We start from the raw sequence: 23,379 nt of genomic DNA, 5'->3' as shown, positions 1-23,379 counted from the left end.
AATAATAATAATAATAATAATAATAATAATAATAATAATAATAATAATAATTTGTATCCCGCCTCTCCCTGTATTGGATCGAGGCGGGTAACAACAAACAAAAACAATAAAATCAAACATTACTATCAATATATATAAGCATAACAGGACATATTAGATCCTAGTTCCCCACTCTCCCTCCCACCCTAAAATACCATTAAAAACAATTCCCAATAAAATGGTTAATAAAATAAATCGAGATCAAAGTCTGGTGGGTACAGCTAAACAAATGGAGAGTGAAAATTCTGAGGTTTGGGAAGGCCTGCCGGAAGAGATCAATTTTTATTGCCTTCTTAAAGGCCTCCATAGACGTTAGATAGTGGATCTCATCCGGTAGGTCATTCCAGATTTTTGGAGCGGCAACAGAGAATGTCCTCTGGGATGTCGTCTTCAGTCTAGTTCTCTCTAACTGCAGTAGGTTCTTCCCAGAGGACCTGAGAGTGCGGGAAGGATTGTATGAGAGGAGGCATTCCCTCAGGTAAGCTGGACCCAAGCCATGCAGGGCTTTATAGGTAATAACCAACACCTTATACTGTGGCCGGAAGCTAATGAACAGCCAGTGTTGGGATTTTAAGATAGGTGTAATAGAATTTGGAACTCCCTGTCAGCAATCAGGCTGCCATATCTTGGACCACTTGCAGCTTCCGAACATGGCATGAGGGTTGCCCCATGTAGAGCGCATTGCAGAAATTGAGACAAGAGGTTATCAGTGAATGTACAACTGTTTCTAGGTTTTCCTGTTCCAGGAAGGGTCGTAGCTGCGAATCAGCCAAAGCTGATAATGGGTGCTCTTGGCTGTTGCATCCACCTGGGATGACACCTGAAGCGATGAATCCAGGAGCACCCCCAAGCTACGGACACAGTCCTTTAGGGGAAGTAACACTTAAGCTGCTTAATGTGGCCCATTAGTGAACCTTTGGCCAGTTTGAGATTGCAAGCTCAATCATATAGTTTGCTTTTAAAAATAATTTTCCATTTCTGATTTGTTTTCAATGAAAAATATAATTTTAGGCTAGTTTGTACTTTAAATTATGTGAAATGACACTAATGGATAAATTGACTGTTATATTAGATAATAAATAATTGAAGAAACACAAGGAGGATTGGAATGGATTCAAACTACAGGAAAAGAGATTCCACCTCAACATTATGAAAAACTTCTGGACACTCAGTAATTCGACTTCCTAGAGTGTGGTGGAGTCTCCTTCTCTGGAGATTTTTAAACAGAGGCTGGATGGCCATCTGGCTGGAGTTCTTTGATTTTGTAATCCTGCATGTTAGTGGGTTAGACTATGACCCTTGAGGTCTCTTCCAACTCTATGATTCTTTGAATTATGTAAAATCATTATATGAAAGTGAGTGTGGGAAATTAATAACAACTTTTCAAGAGTAAAATTTGAATTTGGACCACATTAGAGAAGAAGTATGAAAAATTACTAACTTAGCACTTCCGTGGAAGGGTAGATAGTTTATGGCGATTGTAAAAATGGAGGGACAACAGAGAAGTAATTAGCCCTAATCTGAAAAGGTTAGGAACTGGTTTAATTTTATGTTACACAGTGGATGATGGTGACAATCTCATATGTTATTCTGATGAGAGGTGTTTTTTATGTTACTCTGTTTAATTATTCAAAATTAATATATAAGGTATATCATCAGAATAGTTACTTTAATGTGATTGTAATTATTATTGTTGTTATTATTTTAAATAGAAGTGTTAATAGTAGTACTAATGCCAGTATAATTAAGGTAGTGGTAGTGAAAAGGTTATTAATGATTAATTGTAAGTTTGAGATTTGTATTAATATATGTGTTGGATAATAAAATACAAAAAAGATACTGGTTTGTACTTAATTAAACTTGATTTCATTAGTGCAACAAATGTAGTTTAGAAAATGTGTATTCTGAAATATTAGACTGATACTGCAGTAATCAGCACATTCAAAAATTCATTAGCTATCGAAGTACCCAATTTTAAAAGAACTTAAAAAATTAAATCACATTGTCTTGTATGTTTTGTTTCAGATTCAGCCCCTGCTTTGAATTCCATAAAGTATTGTAAGTACATTTCTTTATTGTAATTCTATTATTACAGTTAACATTTATTTTTAGTAATACGTTGCTATCTTATATGTTTTGTTTAATGTGCCACATTTCCTACTTATCAGGCTTTTGAAATGAGAAATTATGGAATTCTTTTTCTAGTATTAATGTTGGGTTTCTCTCTAAATTCTTCAGATGCTTTACATGAGGAGATTCCCACCCTCCCCAAACACACTATTTTGAAAATCACTTTAGGTGAAATTTGAAGTGATAACTAGAAAGAGATACTATTTTGCATACTAAGCCATAAGCCAGCAAAGGACAGTAATGATTCTGCTACATGAGTGGGCACTGATACAAAGGCTTTGCAAAGTTATATTGCCCATGATTATTCTCTCCTCCCCCTTACAGGGCCTTTTGCAGTCATGTGTAACTGTGCTCAAGTCGCAGACCTTTGAGAGCTACAACCAGTCAGAATACACACACTGGACACTTTTGGATTGTTAGTCTGTGTATGACCTGAAAGTAACTCTTGACCATGGCAACCTTATGAATTTATTCCTGAACCTATGAAGCTACCATATATAGAAATAGATCTGTCTATCCTGACAGGAGTCCTGGTGGCACAGTGCTTAAATGCTGTACTGCAGCCACTCATTCACAAACTACAAGGTTGTGAGTTTAATACCAGTAAGAGGCTGAGGGTCGACTCAACCTCACATCCTTCTGAGGTTGCTAAGTTGAGTACCTAGCTTGTTGGGGCCAATTAGCTTACACTTTGTAAAACACTTAGGGAGTTTTTTTGTGGGTTTTTCGGGCTATGTGGCCATGTTCTAGCAGAGTTTCTTTCTGACGTTTCGCCAGCATCTGTGGCTGGCATCTTCAGAGAATGCTTTGCCTGATGCCCAAAGGGGCATCATAAAGCCGCACCACTGTGGCTATGGTGCCCCTTGGAGGGCTGCTTTTTGCAGAGACTGGATTGGGGCTGCAGCGTGAGGTTGCTGAGGCCCTGATCCGGCCAGGAAAGGGGCGGCTACATGCCACCCCTTCGAGGCAATCTGTATAGCCCCTGAGACAAACATTTTGAGTCCATTTATAGAACTCTGATTTAGAACTTAAATGGACTGTAGGTGATTGGATAATGAAGTGTATAACTAGTCTTCTGGTTGGAAATATTAGATAAAGTTATATTCCCATAGTGCTTAACAGTGTGACCTATAATTCGTTGTGATGTCATCAATTTTTAAATACTTTCTTGGTAGATACATATCTGAAAATTGATCATGGTCTGGGTAGTTTAACTGGGAATTTGAAGAATTATAAAGTGTATTTTATTATATTTGATTTTCATCAGTCTTCAAGTAATTTCTGTTTTAAGGTTGGAGTTGTGGCTGTGTTCTGGGGAATAGCATCTGTTACCGTGAAATCAACCTGGTATCTACCAAACTGTCTTGTAGCATTTCACTTTAAAATGCACAAGTACCGATTTTCTTCTCCAAACCCTTTTTCCACCTCTGACAGTAAACAGTAGAAGCAGCAGGATGTGACAGCAAATTTCATTCTTTTTGAAATGTTGTACTCTCTTAAGGGTGAATTCTCTTTCTTATAGGCAAGTGTAAATCCCAAAAGTGTCAATAGGAGGCCTGTTTGCCTGTTTTAGGTGAAAACAGAATCCATCCATCCATCTATCTTCCTGCACTCTGGTGTTCATTTTTACATATATGCAGTTAACACGTTTTATGTTATTTTGTGACTAGCCTTTACGCACCTTTTCTTTTTTATGTGAACCATAAGATGGTTAATCTTAATTCTTTTTTTAAAAGCTTGCATTTAGCAAGTAATCATAGAATGGACTTAAATATCTCAAGATTTGAGAATAGTAAAAACCACATTACTTGTTGGTTGAACTTTAAGATGTCATGTTGTGAAACTCAGACCATGAGGTCAGATTTAACCAGGATTTAGACATATTACACATCTGGTCTACTATTTGCTCACCCACCCTCCCATCACCCCGGCAGCATGTTAAGTGCTCATATGACTGAGAGATTCTGGGAGATGTAGTTCAAAAGAACCTTCCTAAACTCTGGATTTAAGTTGTGACTTTAGAGCTTCAAGTTAAGAGTACAGGACAGCAAAAGGGTTTTTCTAGGACAGCGTCAGAAGAGGCCCTCTCAACACAAACACAGTCTCACAAAGAAGTTTGAAATTACATAGATTATTTATTTCTTCAATTTGTTTTTCATTTTCATAAACACAGATCCTGGTAAAATCTGAACAGAGTCTGGATTAACACTTCCAGGTTCTTACCCCTAAAAAGTAAAAATATGGGCATATCCTGTTGGTGCATCCAGGATGTGGAAGTCCTCACCATTTAGCTTCCAGCTTGCTGGAATTTTGTTTGACTGAATTGAATTGGCAAAGCCCTAATCTCACTTTTTAGCTCCCCCGTGGAGTATGGATTGTTAAATGGTGCTGTTTATCAGTGCAATGAGTTTTTATTTAAAAAAAAATCCAGATATAAGCCATCTCCATCATTCTGTTTGAGAGCAAAAGAAGGGGGTAGAAATCTGATAGTAAATAAATAAACGAACAAGAAAAGCAATAGAGACCTCTGGGCTTGATCTGTTCCACCATTTCTGGTTTGCCAACTTAGAAGTGTAGGGAGCTCAGTCAGTATCACTACCATAAGTGGGCTGGAGGGGGGGGGGGAGGACATATGTTTTCTCCAGGGCCTTACATTATTTCTATAATTAAAGATTCTTGCTGTTCATAACTACCATGGCCTTTATGTAAAAGCTGTGCTATTTCTTTGCAGGTTAATACATTATTTCTAGTTGGGCTGCTATAATGCCATTAATTTTACTGTTGGAATCAGACTTCTATGTGGGAGTGAACTTTCAGATTTCCTTTCCTTAGCTCACATCAGCACAGATAATCAGCAAAGGATTTCGGCCCCTGCAGATAATCTCTTCAGGGTTATCACTTACTTAACAAATGGATGTGTGAAGTATTTGTGAAACGGCTTTTTGAAGTGAAGTTCCACATGGTTGCAGCTTAGAGATGAAGACAAGGAAATGTTTACACAGGGGCAGAGGGTTTGGTCTACCCAGTGTGGTTCTTCTCAAGTGCTAGTATTCCAAGACTAAACTGTTTGCCTTTCTAATGAAGTGAATTGTTTGTTTGAAATATGTGGTAGAAGGTATTTAAATAGGGCCTAAAGTAAACTGTAGCTCTCTCCAAATATGCCCCCTGCATATCTGCTTTGTAAAGAGAAGGAAAACAATTTGGCCACAGCTTACCTCGGGGAAGAGCAGTTAAGGGAACTGTTTAAATAATAAGAAGCAGGGCTAAAACGGATATTGCCGTAGTTTCTTACAGGCCTTCTGTGACAATCATTCCTCATACTAGGGATTCCTCAGGGCTCTGCGAGGAAGGGCAGAGTTACTGCTAGAATTCAACATTGTTTTTATGATTTAAAATGAGGGTTTTTCTTTTCATTAGCTCTGGAAACATGAGCTAAAACAACTATTCCTAATATATTGCAGTCTTTGGGGGAGAGCACATGTGTTTGGTTTACTAGAGATCCAACATTGTCTAAACTTCAAATTGGTGTGTCCAAATGTATGGATGTGTGTTTCTACCTAATGTCAGATGGAAATGAAGAATGCTAATTCATACTGTGGAGTCTGAGGAAGATGATAACACATTATAATTATTTTTATTTATTTATAGTCCACCCAATCACGAAGAATCTTTTTCCTTGCTCCATAGATATTTGCACCCAATACCAAGTTTGTTTCCCTCTGTACCCCAAAGTGTCCGTGTCTCTTGCGTGTGCAAGTGCACCCACACAAACATATGACTTCTTGAAATCCAATCTCTTTGACAACTTTCAATCAATATTCCTGCCCTCAACACTTTAATCTCATTTTTTATGTTTCCTCTTTTCCTCTTTTACTAGCCTTAGTAACAACAGCAGCCCACTTAATTGGCACTTTTCCAGGTCTTTCCCAACAGTTCACAAACAGTACACTAAATTAGATATCATAACAGCATCTTGGTGTTTCAAGGTGGGGTTATTTATCACATCGAGGGAAGTGAGATCTAAATAATAAGAGGAAAGCAATGTTTATTATTTATCTCAGATCCAAATGTCTTTCACACAGCCAAAAATTAATATTATAATTGAATAAATATTAGCTATTTGGCCATGGCTATCTGGACAATGTCTAGATGATTAGCTATTAAATATTTGGAAAACATTCTGCTTTTGTGTAAATGCTTTTGTCTTCAGCTTGAAACTACAAATGGAAGTTGGGAGAGACAAAAGAAAAGCCATGGGCAGTAGAGTTGGTTCCCCTTCGCCCCTGGTCACCAGTTTTACTGTTCATACCAGACGTCAGCCCCAACTTAAGTAATTGGGACAGGTCTATATTAACATATATGAGTTTGCACCAGCACATCTTTTTTTGAACTCAAGTAGATCTTGGATGGATTGATGTAGTGAGCGCTGGAAATGCACAAGCCCTGCAACCAACAATTTGCACCTCTGAATTCATGAAGTGTAGGAGTGGTACAGGCATTATAGTGACAAAAATACTGCTCCATTTCCATTCTTTCCATTAATGAGTGAGGTCAGACTATTGATATTTCTAGAAATATCTGGAAAAGCTCCATAAACCAGAAATACTGCAAATCTCCAATGGGTTGCAAATAATTACCCAAAAGATCACCAATGATCTACAACTCTTCTGTTGTGGAGATCAAATTATAATTCATTCGAAGTGATATTTGGATTAGGGCAAATGTTACCTTTTTGTATCTTTTTTTAGAGCTGATACTGATTATTGAATGAATTATTTTAAAAATATATTGATAAGTAGAATATAGAGCATGGATATATAAAATTAATGCTTTAGACTAATTGTAACTTGCATAATTATGTTTTAAAATAACCTTTACTTTCTGCTTGATGAGAGTTGTAAAACAAGTATGACAAAAAAAAAAGTCTTATTAAAAATGTTGTTAGTGTGCATTGAGCACACTAGAATCTCAGTGGTTTCCCCAAAATCTACAATACTGGCATTAAGAAAAGCCATCCCTTTGAATTTATTGATTAAAAAGGGACTACACTGGTGCCTCGGGATACGAAATGATCGGGTTACGAAATTTCCGGGATACGAAAAAGTTGGATTGGCAAAAACTGTTTCGGGTTACGAAATATTTTTCGGGTTACGAAATTCATTTCGGCGCGAAATTCAAATGCTGCAAAGTGCAGCTATAGGCTTTCCAGTGCTAACGGAAAGCCTTTTCGGGTTACGAAATTTTCGGGTTACGAAAGGAATGGCGGAACAAATTAATTTCGTAACCCGAGGCACCAGTGTACTGTCATGTCTGTCATGAGCATTTAAACTTGTAACCTTTTTGCCAAAGCCTTTTCTATATTGTTGTTAAGATATCTCTGATCCCCTATCCCCTTGTTTGCTTCCCAAACTTAGTGGGGGATGAAATTATAAAATGCTGGGGAAATTTTGATGCCACCAGTTCCTATGTTATCAGGGTTGAACACTCTTTCAGTGCAACATATATGCAAAATGGGGAGTATGGGGCAAAGTATTGCTTGCTCTTGCTTGCTTGCAGATCATGCTTTGGAGTTACTGTTTTTGTCATAGAGCTCTAGATTAAATGTTGTGGACCATTCTAAAAGTATATAATGAAGCACTGAGAAGTACTGGCTAATTTCCATTTTGCACTTTGATTATCTCTGAGTTCTACAGTTTTCAATTAAAAAAATCCCAAAAGTTGGAAATTGGAAAGTTGGAGGAAAGTGCCTTTTTACAAATAAACTTGAGCCAGCTGAGCAAATGAAATGATCCTACTAATCTAAAACAATGAACTGTGCCTTCCAAAATCAAGAAGCAATAAAGTTTTGATAGTATTTATATGGATGTTCGGCCCTCATTGTATTTTATCCTTTTACTGGCTGTGTGCTGTAAATAAATTTGTTGTTGTTGGTAGTCTGTTATCATTTGAAGACTGCTTTTCAACCACTAGAAACACATCATTTAAAAAAACTGAAACTCTTAGAGTTCTGAGCACTGATTTAGGCGTGATATTATAACTTGAAAAAGTAGGGATGAGAATCACTAGAGCGAATTAGGACAGTGAAGCACAGTTATTTATTTATTTATTTATTTAGGTATTTATATCCCGCCCTTCAGCCCTAATGGCTCTCAGGGCGGCTTACAATAATATTTTTAATCAGACAGTTCCCTGCCCTCAGGCTTACAATCTAAAAGACACGACACAAAAGGAGAAGGGAATGGTGAAGGGAAAGGGGATGAGGTCCAGTGGTTCTTCTCTCCCTCTGAGGCCTGGACCAAGGCAGATGGATTGGAGGGAGGGCTCTTCCATATATAGTTAAATCCATATAGGCTTGGGACTCCTAAATTACATTGCTAGCAGTTAAGAAGATGCATGAATCTTTCTTGGCATCTATTATTTCACCAATAAGGTAAGCTCATTTACCTCACAAAAACTATCTGAATGAGCTTATGTTGCTCACCCCATGGTCCTAATTACAATTACTAAGAACTGGAATGTCATTTAAGTCAGTGAGGCTCATTTCCAAGTATGTGTATTAACCATGAGACCCTTGATATTATAATTTGATTTTACCCTTTACAGTAAAACAGCCGCTTGTCATTGCATGTAACCTCAGATGGGTGACATCTTGAGGTATGACATCTTTTAAATACACATTTGTCTTTATTTCATTTTGTAGCTCAGAAATATACAGGTTGGATCCAAACTTAGGTATGTATAACAGGGCTGCAAGAAACAGACTCCAGTCTCCATCGCTCCTTTTTAGGAGACTTTTTTTTGAAAGGGGTACACTTAAATTTTGATCGAAAGCACTATATAAATACATGTGTGATTATAATTCCTGAGTATTGTATAAGCTTACTGGAGGTGCAAGAAAGAAGGGGGAGATTTACGGCGCTCCTGAGGTGTGAGGCATAATAATAATGCTGTAAATGCTGTGCTGCCAGAGTGCCGTGAAGCTGGCCCATGTACGGATGGGTGAGTGGCATGACTCCAGCTTCCAGCTGGCTGGAGAGTGGTGCAAAGGTGTGGTCTGTTTCACCCCAAAGAAGACCGTCTCTTGTTCTGACCAAATGGACCTGGAAAGGTAGTAGGGCAGAGAGACTGGCCTCTTCACAGATTTTAGACTGTGAGGATTCTGTGTAGTCCAGTAGGGCATAGAGACAAAAAGTAATATCCAATTCTTGTCCTCTACAGAGCTTGAAAAGGTTATTAATTTTGACTGTATCTCCAAGAATTGCCCAGCCAGCATGAGCACTGTTGCTAGAACGATCATCTGAATCTAATCCTTTTTAAAACTAGTGCTTTAAAGAGCATGTTAGCCAGTGTCTATTGTAACTTCAATTCCATTGTAATTATGGAAATTAATAATGACCATATGTTCTGTTCTGTTTCTTGGGATATGTCAGGTTTTTTTTCTTTAACCTGAATAATTTTTTTAAAATTTTTGGATATATTTTCACATGTATAGCCCTGTATAGTCACATTTACAACTTTTGCAGTTTATCTACACTGTATCTTAGCTTCTTTAGGCAATATAGACAGATCTAAAGTATGTTATAACAAATGCATTTGTAGTATTTCTTTTTTTACCCTGGATCCAAGACCTGCATTAATCCCAGCTGTGAAAGCAGAAGTGTTTGAATACTGTGTGACATAATTTAGTGGAGGTCATGCTCTGATTTCAGCCTTAATAAGTTATCATCTGAATTAGGAACTCTAGTTTTTAAAGTATCTGATTTCATCCTTATTCTGAAAAGTTACTGGTGCATACTGAGAGCTGAAATATCTACACATTAGCACTGATTTATATGCAGTAGTACAAACTTCCCAGGTATGATGGTATGGATTTTATTCCCACAGAAGGGAAAACATATGAAGAGATATGAATATGGAGACAATGCCATAACCATGTGTCTAGTCAGGCAAGATTTCAGAGCAGCTGTATTAAAGCAGAGTTGACATAGAATCACAGTGTTGGAAGAAACCACAAGGGCCATCCAGTCCAACCCCCTGCCATGCAGGAACTCTCAATCAATGCACCCCGACAGATGGCCATCCAGCCTCTGTTTAAAGACCTCTGTTTAAAGACGTTTTGGAAGTTGTATGTGAAGCTGTTGTTGCTTTCTTGAGTTTGCTTGCTTGCTTGCTTGTGTGAGAAACTTAGTCATGTTGAATATACCAATATGTGGGTAGTTCAAGAAGCAACAAATGCAGACCAGGATGCCTGCTTGGAGGGGGGAGGAACAAATTGGTTTTTTCTCACAGCAAAGGGAGGGGGCTCTTTTTGTCAGTTTTCTGGCAGAGTCCAATTTGTCATTTTCTTGGAGAGAGCACATTATTAAGTTTGTTAAAGAACACCAGAAGGACAAAGAAGTTATGAAAAAAGGGCCTATGGCAAAATAAGATCTCCACTTATTCCAGGGAAAGGCTGCACTTTCAAATAACAACATGACATGGACAAAATGTTTCACTTGTTTCTATTTTCTTTTCCTGAGACTGTACGCATACGCTTGTGAAGTAGAAATGGAGATATTTTAAAAGAGATATTGAAACTTTTTGTTAACAGGGAAGTTTTTATCCCAGCCCTAGCAAATTTCTTTGAATATTCTATAGAGAAAATATTTGCTGTATTCTGTCTGCACTTTCTTATGAAGGTTCATTTTTTTTTGAATATGTACATTTGTATGGCATTGAACAGGAACAGCACATAACACGTAATTCCTTTACCCCCTTTTTAAAAAATAATAATTGTTTTTAAACATGCCACAGACAAGTCTTTACTAGAGCAAGTCATTGTAAGAAAAAGTTTCTTCATCGTCATGCAGCCCTCACCCATCTTCTGCACTCAATTGAAATGGGTCTGATAGAAAGCCTGATAGGAGGTCTAGCAAGTAAAGCTAAGTGGATTTATTCAGGGATCATACATTTCTACTCACATCTTTTAAATCAGAGAAATCTAGTGGAATGTTTATGCCTTAGCACTGGGCCATGGTTCTCTCTTGGTTTTTCACTTGCCTTTTGAATACAAGATAGGTTTCCAATTAATATCAAAGAAACTAAGCAGGAGGTGTCCTGGTGGGTGGAAAGATGCACTTTCCTTTCCTGGCAGTGCTTAGCCTGTCTCTTAATAGGGAGAATGAAGACTGGACTATAAATTGGGGAGTGAAGGCACAATCCTTCTAGTTCAGCTTGGCTAGTCCCTTTGTGGTGCAATGTTCCAATAAAGGCATGCAGGCATGATAGAAAACAGACCAGGATCTGATGTGACCCTGCTTGAATGGAGACAATACATCTTTTCAACACTTGGACATGCTTGGCTTGCAGTACACATATGCCCCCTAAAGAACAGGAGGGCATACTGCACTATCTGACTGTGAAATTAAGATAACTATGAATATATTACACAATATCACAGTGAAAAAATACTAGCACTGTACAGTTGGCCTTCCGTATCCATGGATTGTTTGTCCACAGATTCAAGCTTCTATGGGTTGAAAATATTTTAGAAATGTATAAATTTAAAAGAGCAAACTTTGATTTTGTCATTTTATATAAGATTTTGTCATTTTACTACTCCATTGTATATAATGGGACTTGAGCGGCCATGGATTTTGGTATCCTTGGGGGCTTCTGGAACTAACCCCTAGTGGATATCAAGGGCCCACTGTATTAGGGATGATACAGGCCCAGGATTGGTGTAAGTAGTACAAGAATTTTCTTGTCTTTAACGGATAAAATTTTTAATATATCATGTACCAAAATAACTCAGTTGTTGTGATAATGCCATACTGTCATACTTTGACAGATATGACTTATTAGAAAAGAAAGGGTGATAGGAAAAGAGGAAGACTGCTTTCCAGATGGATAAATTCAAATCAGGGAAGCTGCTGCCTTGAGTCTGCAAGACCTGAGTAGGGCTGTTGATGACAAGGGGACTTGGAGGTCTGGGTTGCCATAACTTGAAGATGGCTTGATGGGAATTAACAACAACAAATCGATAATGGCTGTAACAGGTCTAGAACATTACTGTGCATTTCGTCCCCTGCTGTCAGAATTGGTTTTAAGTGGTGTCTAGTTTGGGAGTGGCATTTCCTGTTTTATTTTGTTTTTACTTAGTCCATTTTCCCACACTCTGTCAGTTTCTCAGCAGTGGCCTAAAAAGGCATTGATGGCTAAATGTCTGCAGTGTGGTTATGAGGACTAACATTATAATCATATAATTCCACAAGAATGTTTGTGGCTACCTTTTTTTTTTAAGTAGTTGCCAATATGGCTTCTTTTCCAAGCTGCAAACCTGGAATCCGCCATGCCCAGAAAGCATCTGCTGTAGCTGGTGCACTCTTAGAAAATCACCATGATTACTGTCCTTAGCAATCAGCAATAGAATGTAACTGTGCCTGTGTATTTATATATTTTTGTTTCATCCTTCTCCAGATTCCCTTTGCTTACGTATCCCATTCTTTTAGAGTATGAAATGCAACCGAGGAATTATCTGAAGTTCAAGTGCCGCCCAAGATGTTTTTGTTTTGTTTTTCCCCTGAGTCAGATAATCCAAATAGCATGTCTGCCACCATGTAGCACAGGGTATAATCATTAGAGAACTTTGCTTGCACAAACTTGATTGAAATGAACATGAGCTGCACAATACCTTTGCCATAGCAAGTCATTTCCAACTTATGGTGACCCTATCATAGGGTTTTCTTCGCAAGTTTCTTCAGAGAGGGCCTGCAGTTGCCATCCTCTGAGGTGAAGAGAGACTGACTTGTTCAAAGTCATGCAGTGGGTTCACATGGCTGAGCCAAGATTAAAACCCTGGTCTCCAGAGTAATAATTCGACACTCAGACTACTACACTACACTCTTGAGCAATTCCTGTACATTTCAGTTGGGGTTGCTGGGGCCCTGAAATGCCTGGCACCATTAGGTATTACCACATTTCCCAAAATTTGTTATATAGCTCAATATTAGGTGATTGATACATTAATAATGTTAATCTTAGAGTCAGTGTGGTGTAGTGGTTTTGAGCATTGGAGACTAGGGTTAAAATCCCAGCTGGGCTATGGAATCCCACTAGGTGACCTTGGGCAAACCACACTCTCTCAGCCTCAGAGGAAGGCATAGGTCTCTGAACAAATTTTGCCAAGAAAATTATTTAGTTGGAAATTACTTGATGACACACAACAACAACTGTTTATTGTTTATGTTTATTTATTTCATTTGTATGCTGCTTTTCTCCCAGAAGAGACCCAATTGTTAACTTCTGGGAGCAAATGCATATAAGTATACTTCCATTTAAAAAGCATCTGACAAAGCAGCTCAAAGTATTTCCACAGGAGCCCAACCCCTCATTTTCTTGTCTTCTGTTTATCTGAAAGGTTTTTTTGGGTTGTTGTTTTTTTCAGTGCTGGTATTGAGAGGATGGTGAAGGAGGCCTGAAAAAAGCAGACTTTTGGTGCTGAGTTGTAGCAGTCTGTCTGCAGTAAATAATGTAATCAAGCTTGACCTGGAAGAGAATGGGATTCTACTCCAGATGATCCTACTGTAGCTATGTGTGCTTACATGCGATAGGCAAGGTAAACAGCTGCCTCCAGAATAACTGACTGACCATGTGTGAAAATCAAAACAGAAAGAAATGGGGAAAGCAGATCAGCTTGCCTGACCAGTTACCCTAGCATGCTGAAAAAGCACAGATCTATAACTTTCACCACCAAAATGGAAATCACAAGAAAAGAAGAGGCTGCTGAAAGACCAAAAAAGTTTTTAGGATGCACATTGGAAGAAACATTCAGATGTTCACTAGAAGATTTAAAATGTTTCTGTTACTCATTCAAGGCTTCCCTGACCTGGTTGTTTCATTCCATCTGTGCATAATGTTAGTTTTGAATAAAAAGTTTGCTGAAAGATGTTGAACTTTAGTATCTTGATTACAATACAGTGATTAGTAGGAGCCAGCATTGATTTGTCAAGAATAAATCCTGGCAAACTAATCTTAGATTTTTTATCAATCTGGTAAGTGGTTTGAGTGTTACACTACAACTCTGGAGCCAGGACTCAAATCCCTGCTCAGCCATGGAAACCTGCTGACTAACCCTCGGTGAGTCACACTCTGTCCACAGAAACCCCCCTTATAGGTCCACCTTAGGGTCATTATAAGTCAGAAACAACTTGAAGGCACACGACAACAAGAAGAACAATAATGCTGTGGATGTCATTTATCTGGATTCCAACAAAGGATTTGACAAGGTCCTCCAGAATAACTGTTTCTGTAAAGGCTAAACATCCCCAGCTTCCTGAGTCTTTCCTCATAGGGCATGATTTCCAGACCCTTCATCATTTTAGTTGCCCTCCTTTGGACACTAGTTTCTCTAGTGTCCGTTTTAAATTGTCGTGCCCAGAACTGGACACAATATTCCAGGTGGGGCCTGACCAAAGTAGAATAGAGTGGCACTATTACCGTACTTCCCTTGATCTAGACACTATACTTTTATTGATGCAGCCTAAAATTGCATTGTCCTTTTTAGCTGCCACATCGCACTGTTGACTCATGTTCAACTTGTGGTCTACTTGAACTCCTAGATCCCTTTCACATGTAGTCTTGTTCAGCCAGGTGTCCCCCATCCTATATCTGTGCATTTCATTTTTCCGCCCTAAGTGCAATACCTTACATTTCTCCTTGTTGAAGTTCATTTTGTTAGCTTTGGCCCAGCTTTCTAGTCTATTCAAATCATTTTGAATTTTGATCCTGTCCTCTGGGATATTAGCTACGTCTCCTAATTTGGCGTTGTCTGCAAATTTGATAAGTATGCCCCCAATTTTGTCATCCAAGTCATTGATAAAGATGTTGCATAGCACTAGGCCCAGGACAGAGCCCTGTGGGACCCCACTGGTCACTTCTCTCCAGGATGAGAAGGAGACATTGCTGAGCACCCTTTGGGTTCGGCCGGTCAACCAATTACAAATCCATCTAACAGTTACCTTGTCTAGTCCACATTTTACAAGCTTCTTTGTAAGAATATCATGGGGAACCTTGTCAGAGGACTTACTGAAATCAAGAAAGCGACAGCATTCCTTTCATCTACCAAGCTGGTAATTTTATCAAAAAAAGAGATAAGATTTGTCTGGCATGACTTGTTTCTCTGAAACCCATGTTGACTTTTTGTGATTATGGAATTGCCTTCTAGATGATCACAGACTCTCTGTTTAATGATCTACTCTAGAATATTTCTTGTATTGATGTCAGACTAACTGGACAATAATTGTTGGGGTCCTCTTTTTTCCCCTTTTTGAAGATGGGGGACAACATTTGTGCTCCTCCAGTCTTCTGGGACTTCTTCTGTTCTCCAGGAGTTCTCAAAGATTATTGCCAATGGCTCCGACATTACACTAGCCAGCTCTTTTAGTACTCCTGGATGTAGTTCATCAGGTCCTGGAGATTTATATTCATTTAGATGAACTAGGTATTCCTGTACTATCTCTTTACTTATTCTGTGCTGAATTTCTCCTATTCTGTCCTTTGTTCCATTTCCTCCAGGTTGAGCACCCTTTGCCTTTTATGAGAAGACTGAAGCAAAGAAGATGTTGAGTAATTCTGCCTTTTCTCTGTCCTTTAGTAACATTTCGCCATCTTCTCCACGCAGTGGCCCTACCATTTCCTTCTTCTTCTTCTCTTTGGCTGTGGTCATATCCAAAAAAAAACCTTTTTATTGTTCTTAACCTCTCTAGCAAGCCTGAGTTCATTCTGCGCTTTGGCTTTTCTGACTTTACCCCTACACAGGCTCACTATTTGTTTGAATTCCTCTTTGGTGATTTCCCCATTTTTCCATTTCTTATACATGTTCTGTTTAATAATAATAATAATAATAATAATATCTTGCCTCTCTACAAAATGCAATTGAGGCGGATTACAAGATTAAAAAATATACAATCTGAAACCTCAATTGAAAGTTCCTTAGTCATCCATCCTGGTTTCTTGAGACATCTCCCATTTTTCTTCCTCATTGGAACTGTTTGAAACTGTGCCTTCAGTATCTCCCTTTTGAGAAACTCCCATCCGTCCTGAACTCCCTTCTCTTTTTGTATGCCTGACCATGGGATCACCTCCAGTATTTCTCTAAGTTTATTCAAATCGGCTCTCCTAAAGTCTAGAATGCATGTCTGTCTGTGCCTGGCCTCTCCTTTCCATTGTATAGCAAACGCTAGGAAAATATGGTCACTCCCACCTAAGGATCCCACCACTTGCATTCCATTAACTAAGTCTTCTCTGTTGGTTAAGATCAGATCTAAAATAGCTGATCCCCTTGTTGCCTCTTCCACCTTTTGGACAATGAAATTGTTTTCCAGGCAAGTGAGGAATTTGCTAGACCTTGAGGATTGGGCTGAGTTTGACTTCCAACAAATATCAGGGTAGTTGAAGTCACCCATCAGTACTACATCTCTCTTTTCTGAGTGTGTGGTCATCTGCCCTAGAAAGGCATCATCCAATTCTTCAGTCTGACTTGAGGATCTGTAGTAGACTCCTACAATAACATCCCTATTGTTTCCCTTCCCTTTAATTTTTATCCAGACGCTCTCTACCTGGCTTCCAGGATTGATATCCTGGATCTCTTCACTGGTGTAAGTGTCCCTGACATATAATACTATTCCTCCTCCTTTCCTGTTTGGCCTATTTCTCTTGAAAATGTTATACCGCTGTATTCCTACATTTCAGTCATGAGACTCATCCCACCAGGTTTCAGTGAGGCCTATTATATCATATTTCCTGTGTTGTGCTAGGAGTTCAAGTTCATCTTGCTTATTTCCCATACTCTGCATTAGTGTAGAGACATTTAAGACCATGTGTTCCCTTTACTTGCTGCCTGTGCAAATTTTTTTGCTTCCCACTGTTGTATCTTTGCATTGTTTGCCTTCTTCCCTCTTCAACAGTTTGACTATTTTGACCAACCCTTTTGCCTTCCAGAATACTGTCTCCCTCCCCTATATAACTCAGTTTAAAGCCCTCCTGATCAAATTTTTGAGATTATGGGCAAACATCAGTGGCTGTACTGAAGGAGGTCTTGCGGGGAGTGCCTCACATTCTGTATATGACTTAAATGCCTAATCATGTTTGAATATGATACAAAATGGGGAGGAGTGGCTGTATTGTTCTGTTGCTAATGGCAGGCCTCAGGGTGGGAGGGTATGCAAAAGAGGATTAGTGTCTGCTTGATTAGTGCTTATTGTCTGTCCAGCAGACAACTCTTTTTGCATGGCTATAACAGAAAAATAAGGCTAGCAAGCCTAGATGGGCAACACTGATAAGGGGTTAGGACTTGATGACCCATATAATCCCTTCCAACACTGCAAGAGGATAAAGACAAACTCTCCCAATTCCATTTCTATCAGTTGATGGGTCAGAAGGAACTAGGTGGGTGGAAGGATGAGTTGCCATTCTCAAAACTGAGCAGCGCTCTTTCTGACTCCACAGTTAAAAATTATTAACTGAGCTATGCCTGTATTCAAAATGAATTTCAACATGGTTATATATTAAATGTTTATCTTTGTAAAACTAAATTTTTAAAAAAACAAAAACCATGTACTTATAAGGGATTTTGGAGCTTTTGAGTTTTTGGAGTTTGTGAGTTTTTGGTTTTTTAAGCTGTATAGCCACTTTAAATCTCTAGGCAGTGGAATGGCAAGGACTGTGGAAAGGAGTAAAGTGTTCTGTTTGAAAACCAGCCAACAGCTATTTAGCCAATACCTGCAGCAAATCTGGCATGCCAAGGAACTTTCAGTACCTGCCAGTTGATGAAATCATTTCCAGCCTCTTTTTCTTCCAGCTCAGATAGCTACTTCTCTTAGCATTTGGCACACAGATTGTTGGGGAGCCACTGAAAACTAATAAAGCATGTTCCCACAAGGTGTTTTGGTTTACACGAACACAAAGGTGGTAAGATGGACACCAAGTATGTGTAATACTCAGTCTCTCTGCATTGCCTTGCCAAGGTGGGAATTCCAGCTGGAAGAATGTTCTGCTTTCTGATGTTTGCTCTGGATCTCTTATGCTAGCTTTTTATACAGGGTAAAGAAATAAGCTATGGAAACTTGCGAAAGAGCTAAACACAGATGTCTAGTGAGGGAGGCAAAATGTATGTGTGTTTCTCTGTGAAGTCAAACATACACACAGGGTTTTTTTGTGCTTTCTTAGGAACAGGTACTCCCATTGCCTTTTTTTTTTGCCTCAGGGTTTATTGAGGCATATAATCAAAACCAAAGGTTCCCAAGACATGCGCTTACAAAACTGGATGATGCACCTAAAAGCCTTTACACTGAAAGATGTGCTGAAGATCTTGGCCCATACTTCTACAACCAGATGGCATTTGGGCTCTGATACCACTTACTACGTCCACCCCTAATATGGCCCTCACTTATGTGGACATCCTGAAATGCTCAGGTGCTATAACAACAGTTCTGAACCCACCAGAACACACTCTGAGCCTGACCACCTTGGCACCTACCCAGACATTGACTCTGGTACCAAGATATCCATCAGCCATCCGTTGTATACTGGCAGCTTCAAACCTGCCTGTTCTGCCTATCACAGGTAGCTTAATATAATCTTTTTCTCAGTGCAGATGTCTTCATCTAGACAAGAACAAAGATAAGGATATAGACATGGGGGGGGGGATATAGGAGGACAGAGAGGAGGTAGATTCTACCCATGCCTTTGCTGCTCCAGTCCTGGCACTGGCTGTGCATTTGTCTTTAGATGCCACGGTGCCTGCATTGTAGTCCCTGAAGATGCCTCTTCTCAACATATTCACCACATCACTTACCCTTTGATCTCATGTCCTTTGGTATTGGAGGCCCCACGCCAGTTCTGGGCAGTTTCCTTGAAGAACTAATACTTTAGGAGGGACATAGTCTTCTTGATACTAAGAAGCAACTAACTGTGCTTTGGAATGACAGCCTTCAAGTTATTTGCTGTGACTTGGAAGGGGACATCTTAGAGCTATCCTCCCTACATTCATACAGGAGAAACACTCATCATGCAGTGCAAGTAGAACAATCTTATTCTACACTCATCTCCCACAGATCTAGATTTCTTCATGGATAGCATATGGATCCCAGACACAAAACCATGTGGGTTTGAAGGCACTAATTTTCTTTATGGTCTCTGTGACTTAAACACACGAGGTGTAATGCGCTTGCACAGTACTGATTTGGAGCTTTGAAAGCAGTCAATTGCTGTTTTCAATGGTAACCTTGCCCTCCACGTCTCCCCATATAAAGCCCTTCCGGTGTCCATACCTCAGTTTTTTTTCTGTTTCTCCAACCCATTGCAGCAAACCCATACCACCCCCTCTGATAAAGAGGGCAAGAAACTTGACTCTCTTGCCAAGAAAACAGCAGGTTCTCCATACCATTCAGGCTCAATGGGTGCAGTGGAGGTGGAAATACAGGAGAAGGAGTACAGACATTCTAAACCTCAAGCAATTGTGCCTTCCACTTCACAATTTGGGAATGTTCAAGTTTGTCAAATAATTGGCAGATACAAATAATCTTCTATTGTCTTTAAATATAAGATGTAGTACAATTTGGTAATTATAGGTTTCTTCCATTTGAACTGACAAAAACGTGTTAATAGGGATAATATTACTGGATTGAACAGCATCTTTAACTAAATGTTAAATTTACACTGCCAAATATGACTCTGAATTGGACATTAACCCTGCTTCTAGCCATAGAATTACATTGGGAGCACAGCTAGGAATCCCAAGAATCATTCTCAGAAATTTAGGGCCCAAACAGACATTAGGACTGGAGCGTGGCTTTAGCACAGCTTCCAGCCTCTTAGGATGCATGCATCATTTAAACAGCATACCTCCAAAGTGAGCCGAAGTAGCTTTATTTTGGCCTGTCTGTTCGGGCCCTAAGTTTGCACAGCATTGAACAGGGAGATGTTGCCAGATGAGCAAACTTCTGAGCCATACAGCAGTTGGGCCGGCACTTTGGCCACAAATACCTGTATGGCCGATGGAACGTATTGCCCTCCATTGTAAAAAAGAAAAGAAACTGAGGGCCTTACTGCTTCTCTATATACTCGTTTAAATCAGATTAAAATCCTGATTTCTAATATTTATCATTATCAAATCAATTTTGAAACCGAATGGAGCCAATACCAGGCCTGGGGCTTAGGTCATGGAGCCTAGAGGCTCCAACCCAGGTGCTGAGCCTGGGGCCGGGAAGCTCTGAGACTGAAGCCTGGCTCCAGCTCCTTTCAGCTGATTGGACGTTCCAGCCTCTACCCCTGGAGTGAAGGAAGGATAGAAGGAAGGAAGAATGGACAGAAGGAAGGAAAGGGTGAGGAGGAGCGAAGGGGAGAGAAGAAAGAAGGATGGAGGGAAAGAAAGGAGGGAAGAATGGATGGATGGATGGATGGATGGAAGAGGGAGGGAGGCAGTCCAGTTTTCCCCAGTGATGGGGTGGCTGCATGCACGCCGCCATTGGGGAGAATATAGGCTTGCCATCCATGGATGCTCAAAACTACAAATCCGTGGATAAGGAGGGCCCACTATATTTTTAATCTCTTTTTATCTTTTGCAGTAAGGAGAAAAGAAATGCATTCTGCTTCCTCAAAATTGCTCTTGTATTCTAATATTTCTTCAACTGTTTCTAATAATTTTAGGCCATTTATCTGACCAGGAGATGGTTTGTAATTTTGTTAGGCAGTGTCACAAATCCATTGATTACCTTCTGCACAAAAACCAGTCTGGTACTGTACTTGGAGATACAGTCCACCTTGGCTTACACGGGGGATCTGTTCCAGACCCTCCTGCGTAAGCTAAATACCGCACATGCACAAGCCCCATTCAAGTGAACGGGGCTCGTGCATGTGGCGGTGCAGCGGCACACACATGCCATGGGTGTGCACCCCATTCATCCAATAGGATGCACCACCCCGCCCTGCGTGCTCCTGTGCGGCTTTCAGCGTATGTTAAAGCTGCGTATAGCACGTATGACGCAGATGCACTGTACTATCGTAATGGGGAAATCTGACGTTATCCTGACACTTAGCGGCCCAGCCTTTACTGAAAGGAACGTCATGAAGCAGTATTATTTTCACTATCCCCCCATTAGCTAGTGAAGAATACCTGATCTTAATACCTGAAATATTAATGGTCTGTCATTTTGTTTGCTTTTCCGCATCATACACATGCTTCTAACATGTTACATGGATTTATGAGACAATTGTCCAAAAACAATGAATTAATGTTCTCTGAATAGAACAGATACTTGTGTAAGTCTTGCATGAAGCAAAATACTGTGTACTGCACTAATGCACCCATTCAAACTATAGATCGTATGAAGTATTTGATTACTTCAGAGGACCAAAACAACAGTTCAGGAATAGGTGTATCATTGTATTAAATGAGTGATGCTAATGTTGATTGCACTAATGTATTTGGACAAATAATAATTCAGAAATACCTATAGTGAAAAGTATGGTAGACCTGTCAGAGTATTCCTACTGGTCAGAGTTAAGGAAGCCTCCCAAGAAGATTGCATTGGGTTGACATTTTTATAGAAAATGTTACTATCATTAAAAGTTTCGTAGCAGATTCTGTTTTATTCATTATGAGAGCAGGAGGGAAAAGGGAGGTGTCTTGTCTGAGGAAAGAACAAATGCTTTGCACTTGAAACAGAAATCTCTACTTCTCAACTTTGCCTTTCCCGGCCTCCAGCTAATTCTGGAGGCCGGGAAAGGTTTGGGAGGAGGAGGAACAGGCGCATGCGCCTGTTCCACATTCTTTCTGCTGGGTGCCAGGCCAAATGGCATTGCATGCCATCTCTGGCACGCGAGTTATCAGATCACCATCATGGGTCTAACAGAATTCTCTATGACATGTATTGTAAGTAGTTTTACAGTAGTTTAACCACTCATTTAAAAACAGCAAAATATTTGGAATTTTTCATGGGTTGTAATTCAGTCTGATACCATTATAGTGTGACCTGTTTAAAAAGATTCTAGTTCACTATTTGAACTGGCCCTATATATTCCCAGAGCAGCCTCATGCACTGTCTTCTATTTTCAATCTACCCCATTCATTTCTTTTCATATTGACCTGTTCCCACCCTCTCAGTCTGGCAATCAGATAGTCTTTAAATGACATGCATATTAAGAAATTAGAGTGAAAACTGGTGGTTGGGTTCAAAGAATGATATTTTTTGCTCTTTTGGTAAGAATATAACATGAAAAACTAAATAAGCTAGTAGGGAACCAAGCTGAGTGTGTGTGTTTTCATGTGTACTTGGTCTAAGATAGGTCTTCTCAGTTGGGATTATTTTAAATAACTATTTGATTTTTTTTTCATATGAATATCCACAGTTTTGCAAAGTTCTGTGTTTTGCACCCACAGGCATGTAGCATTTATTGCTTACCTGTGTCTGAAGAGTTTTAATTCCCTCAGTAAAACTGATTCATCTGGTTTGTACATTATTCTCCCTGTCTCCCATTTAGCATGTTACTTTTCTGGCAGTAGAATACACAGCACTTAGCAGCTGGTTTGTGAAACCATCAGTCAGGAAATTGTATGATAAATAAGGGGTAGCCAGGTTTAGTGGCACTTTATTCTGCTTCAGCAGTTTTAGCTTGACTTTGGAAAAACCATCATGGGCTATTTTGTCAAGTATTGCAACAGGAGATGGCTATTGTGCAGCAACTTATTACACACACTACTTGAGTTATGATGTCCCACATCTGTATTGCTCATGTGTATATAATAAACTCTAAACTGGATAATTATGGTGGATTTCATGTGAGGTAGAGGTGTAAGTAGACAGCTCTGTTACAATGATGGAATACTTTGCTATCCTTCCTCCCCCACTCCCACATCATTGGAATTTGGAAAAAGGTGAAACCAAGATGCAGTGAGAAATTTAATGTAAGAGGACTCTGAAAATACGTGTTTGAAAATACATAATCACATTTGTTTAGGAGTAGGATTACAATGCTTAAATTGCATGTGATACCTAAGTACGCTGTATATGCCTATGACAGCTTGCAGACTGGTTCACAGACTGCACTTCTTTGTAAAAATCATCGTGAAGCCAAGATATGGATCATAACATGTGGTAATCATGTAGGTTTTTACTTTGCCCTTTCTTTCCTTTTTCTCCTTAGAAGTCAAAGAATAGTGAGCCAAAAGGG

General features: G+C 39.4%; 1 protein-coding gene across 1 annotated transcript in view; it reads left to right on the top strand.

Moving 5' to 3' along the window:
- Positions 1-23,379, top strand: part of GLI3 (GLI family zinc finger 3) — a 293,739-nt gene that overhangs the window by 126,861 nt on the left and 143,499 nt on the right. Inside the window, 1 exon segment of the mRNA XM_042475934.1 lies at positions 2,065-2,097. Within this exon segment, the coding sequence (XP_042331868.1) occupies positions 2,065-2,097 (33 nt within the window).

This window comes from Sceloporus undulatus, chromosome 6 (assembly GCF_019175285.1).
Source record: "Sceloporus undulatus isolate JIND9_A2432 ecotype Alabama chromosome 6, SceUnd_v1.1, whole genome shotgun sequence".
Classification (NCBI taxonomy): domain Eukaryota; kingdom Metazoa; phylum Chordata; class Lepidosauria; order Squamata; family Phrynosomatidae; genus Sceloporus; species Sceloporus undulatus.
The sequence above is the reverse complement of the archived record's forward strand: the minus strand, read 5'-3'. Positions and strand labels throughout refer to the sequence as shown.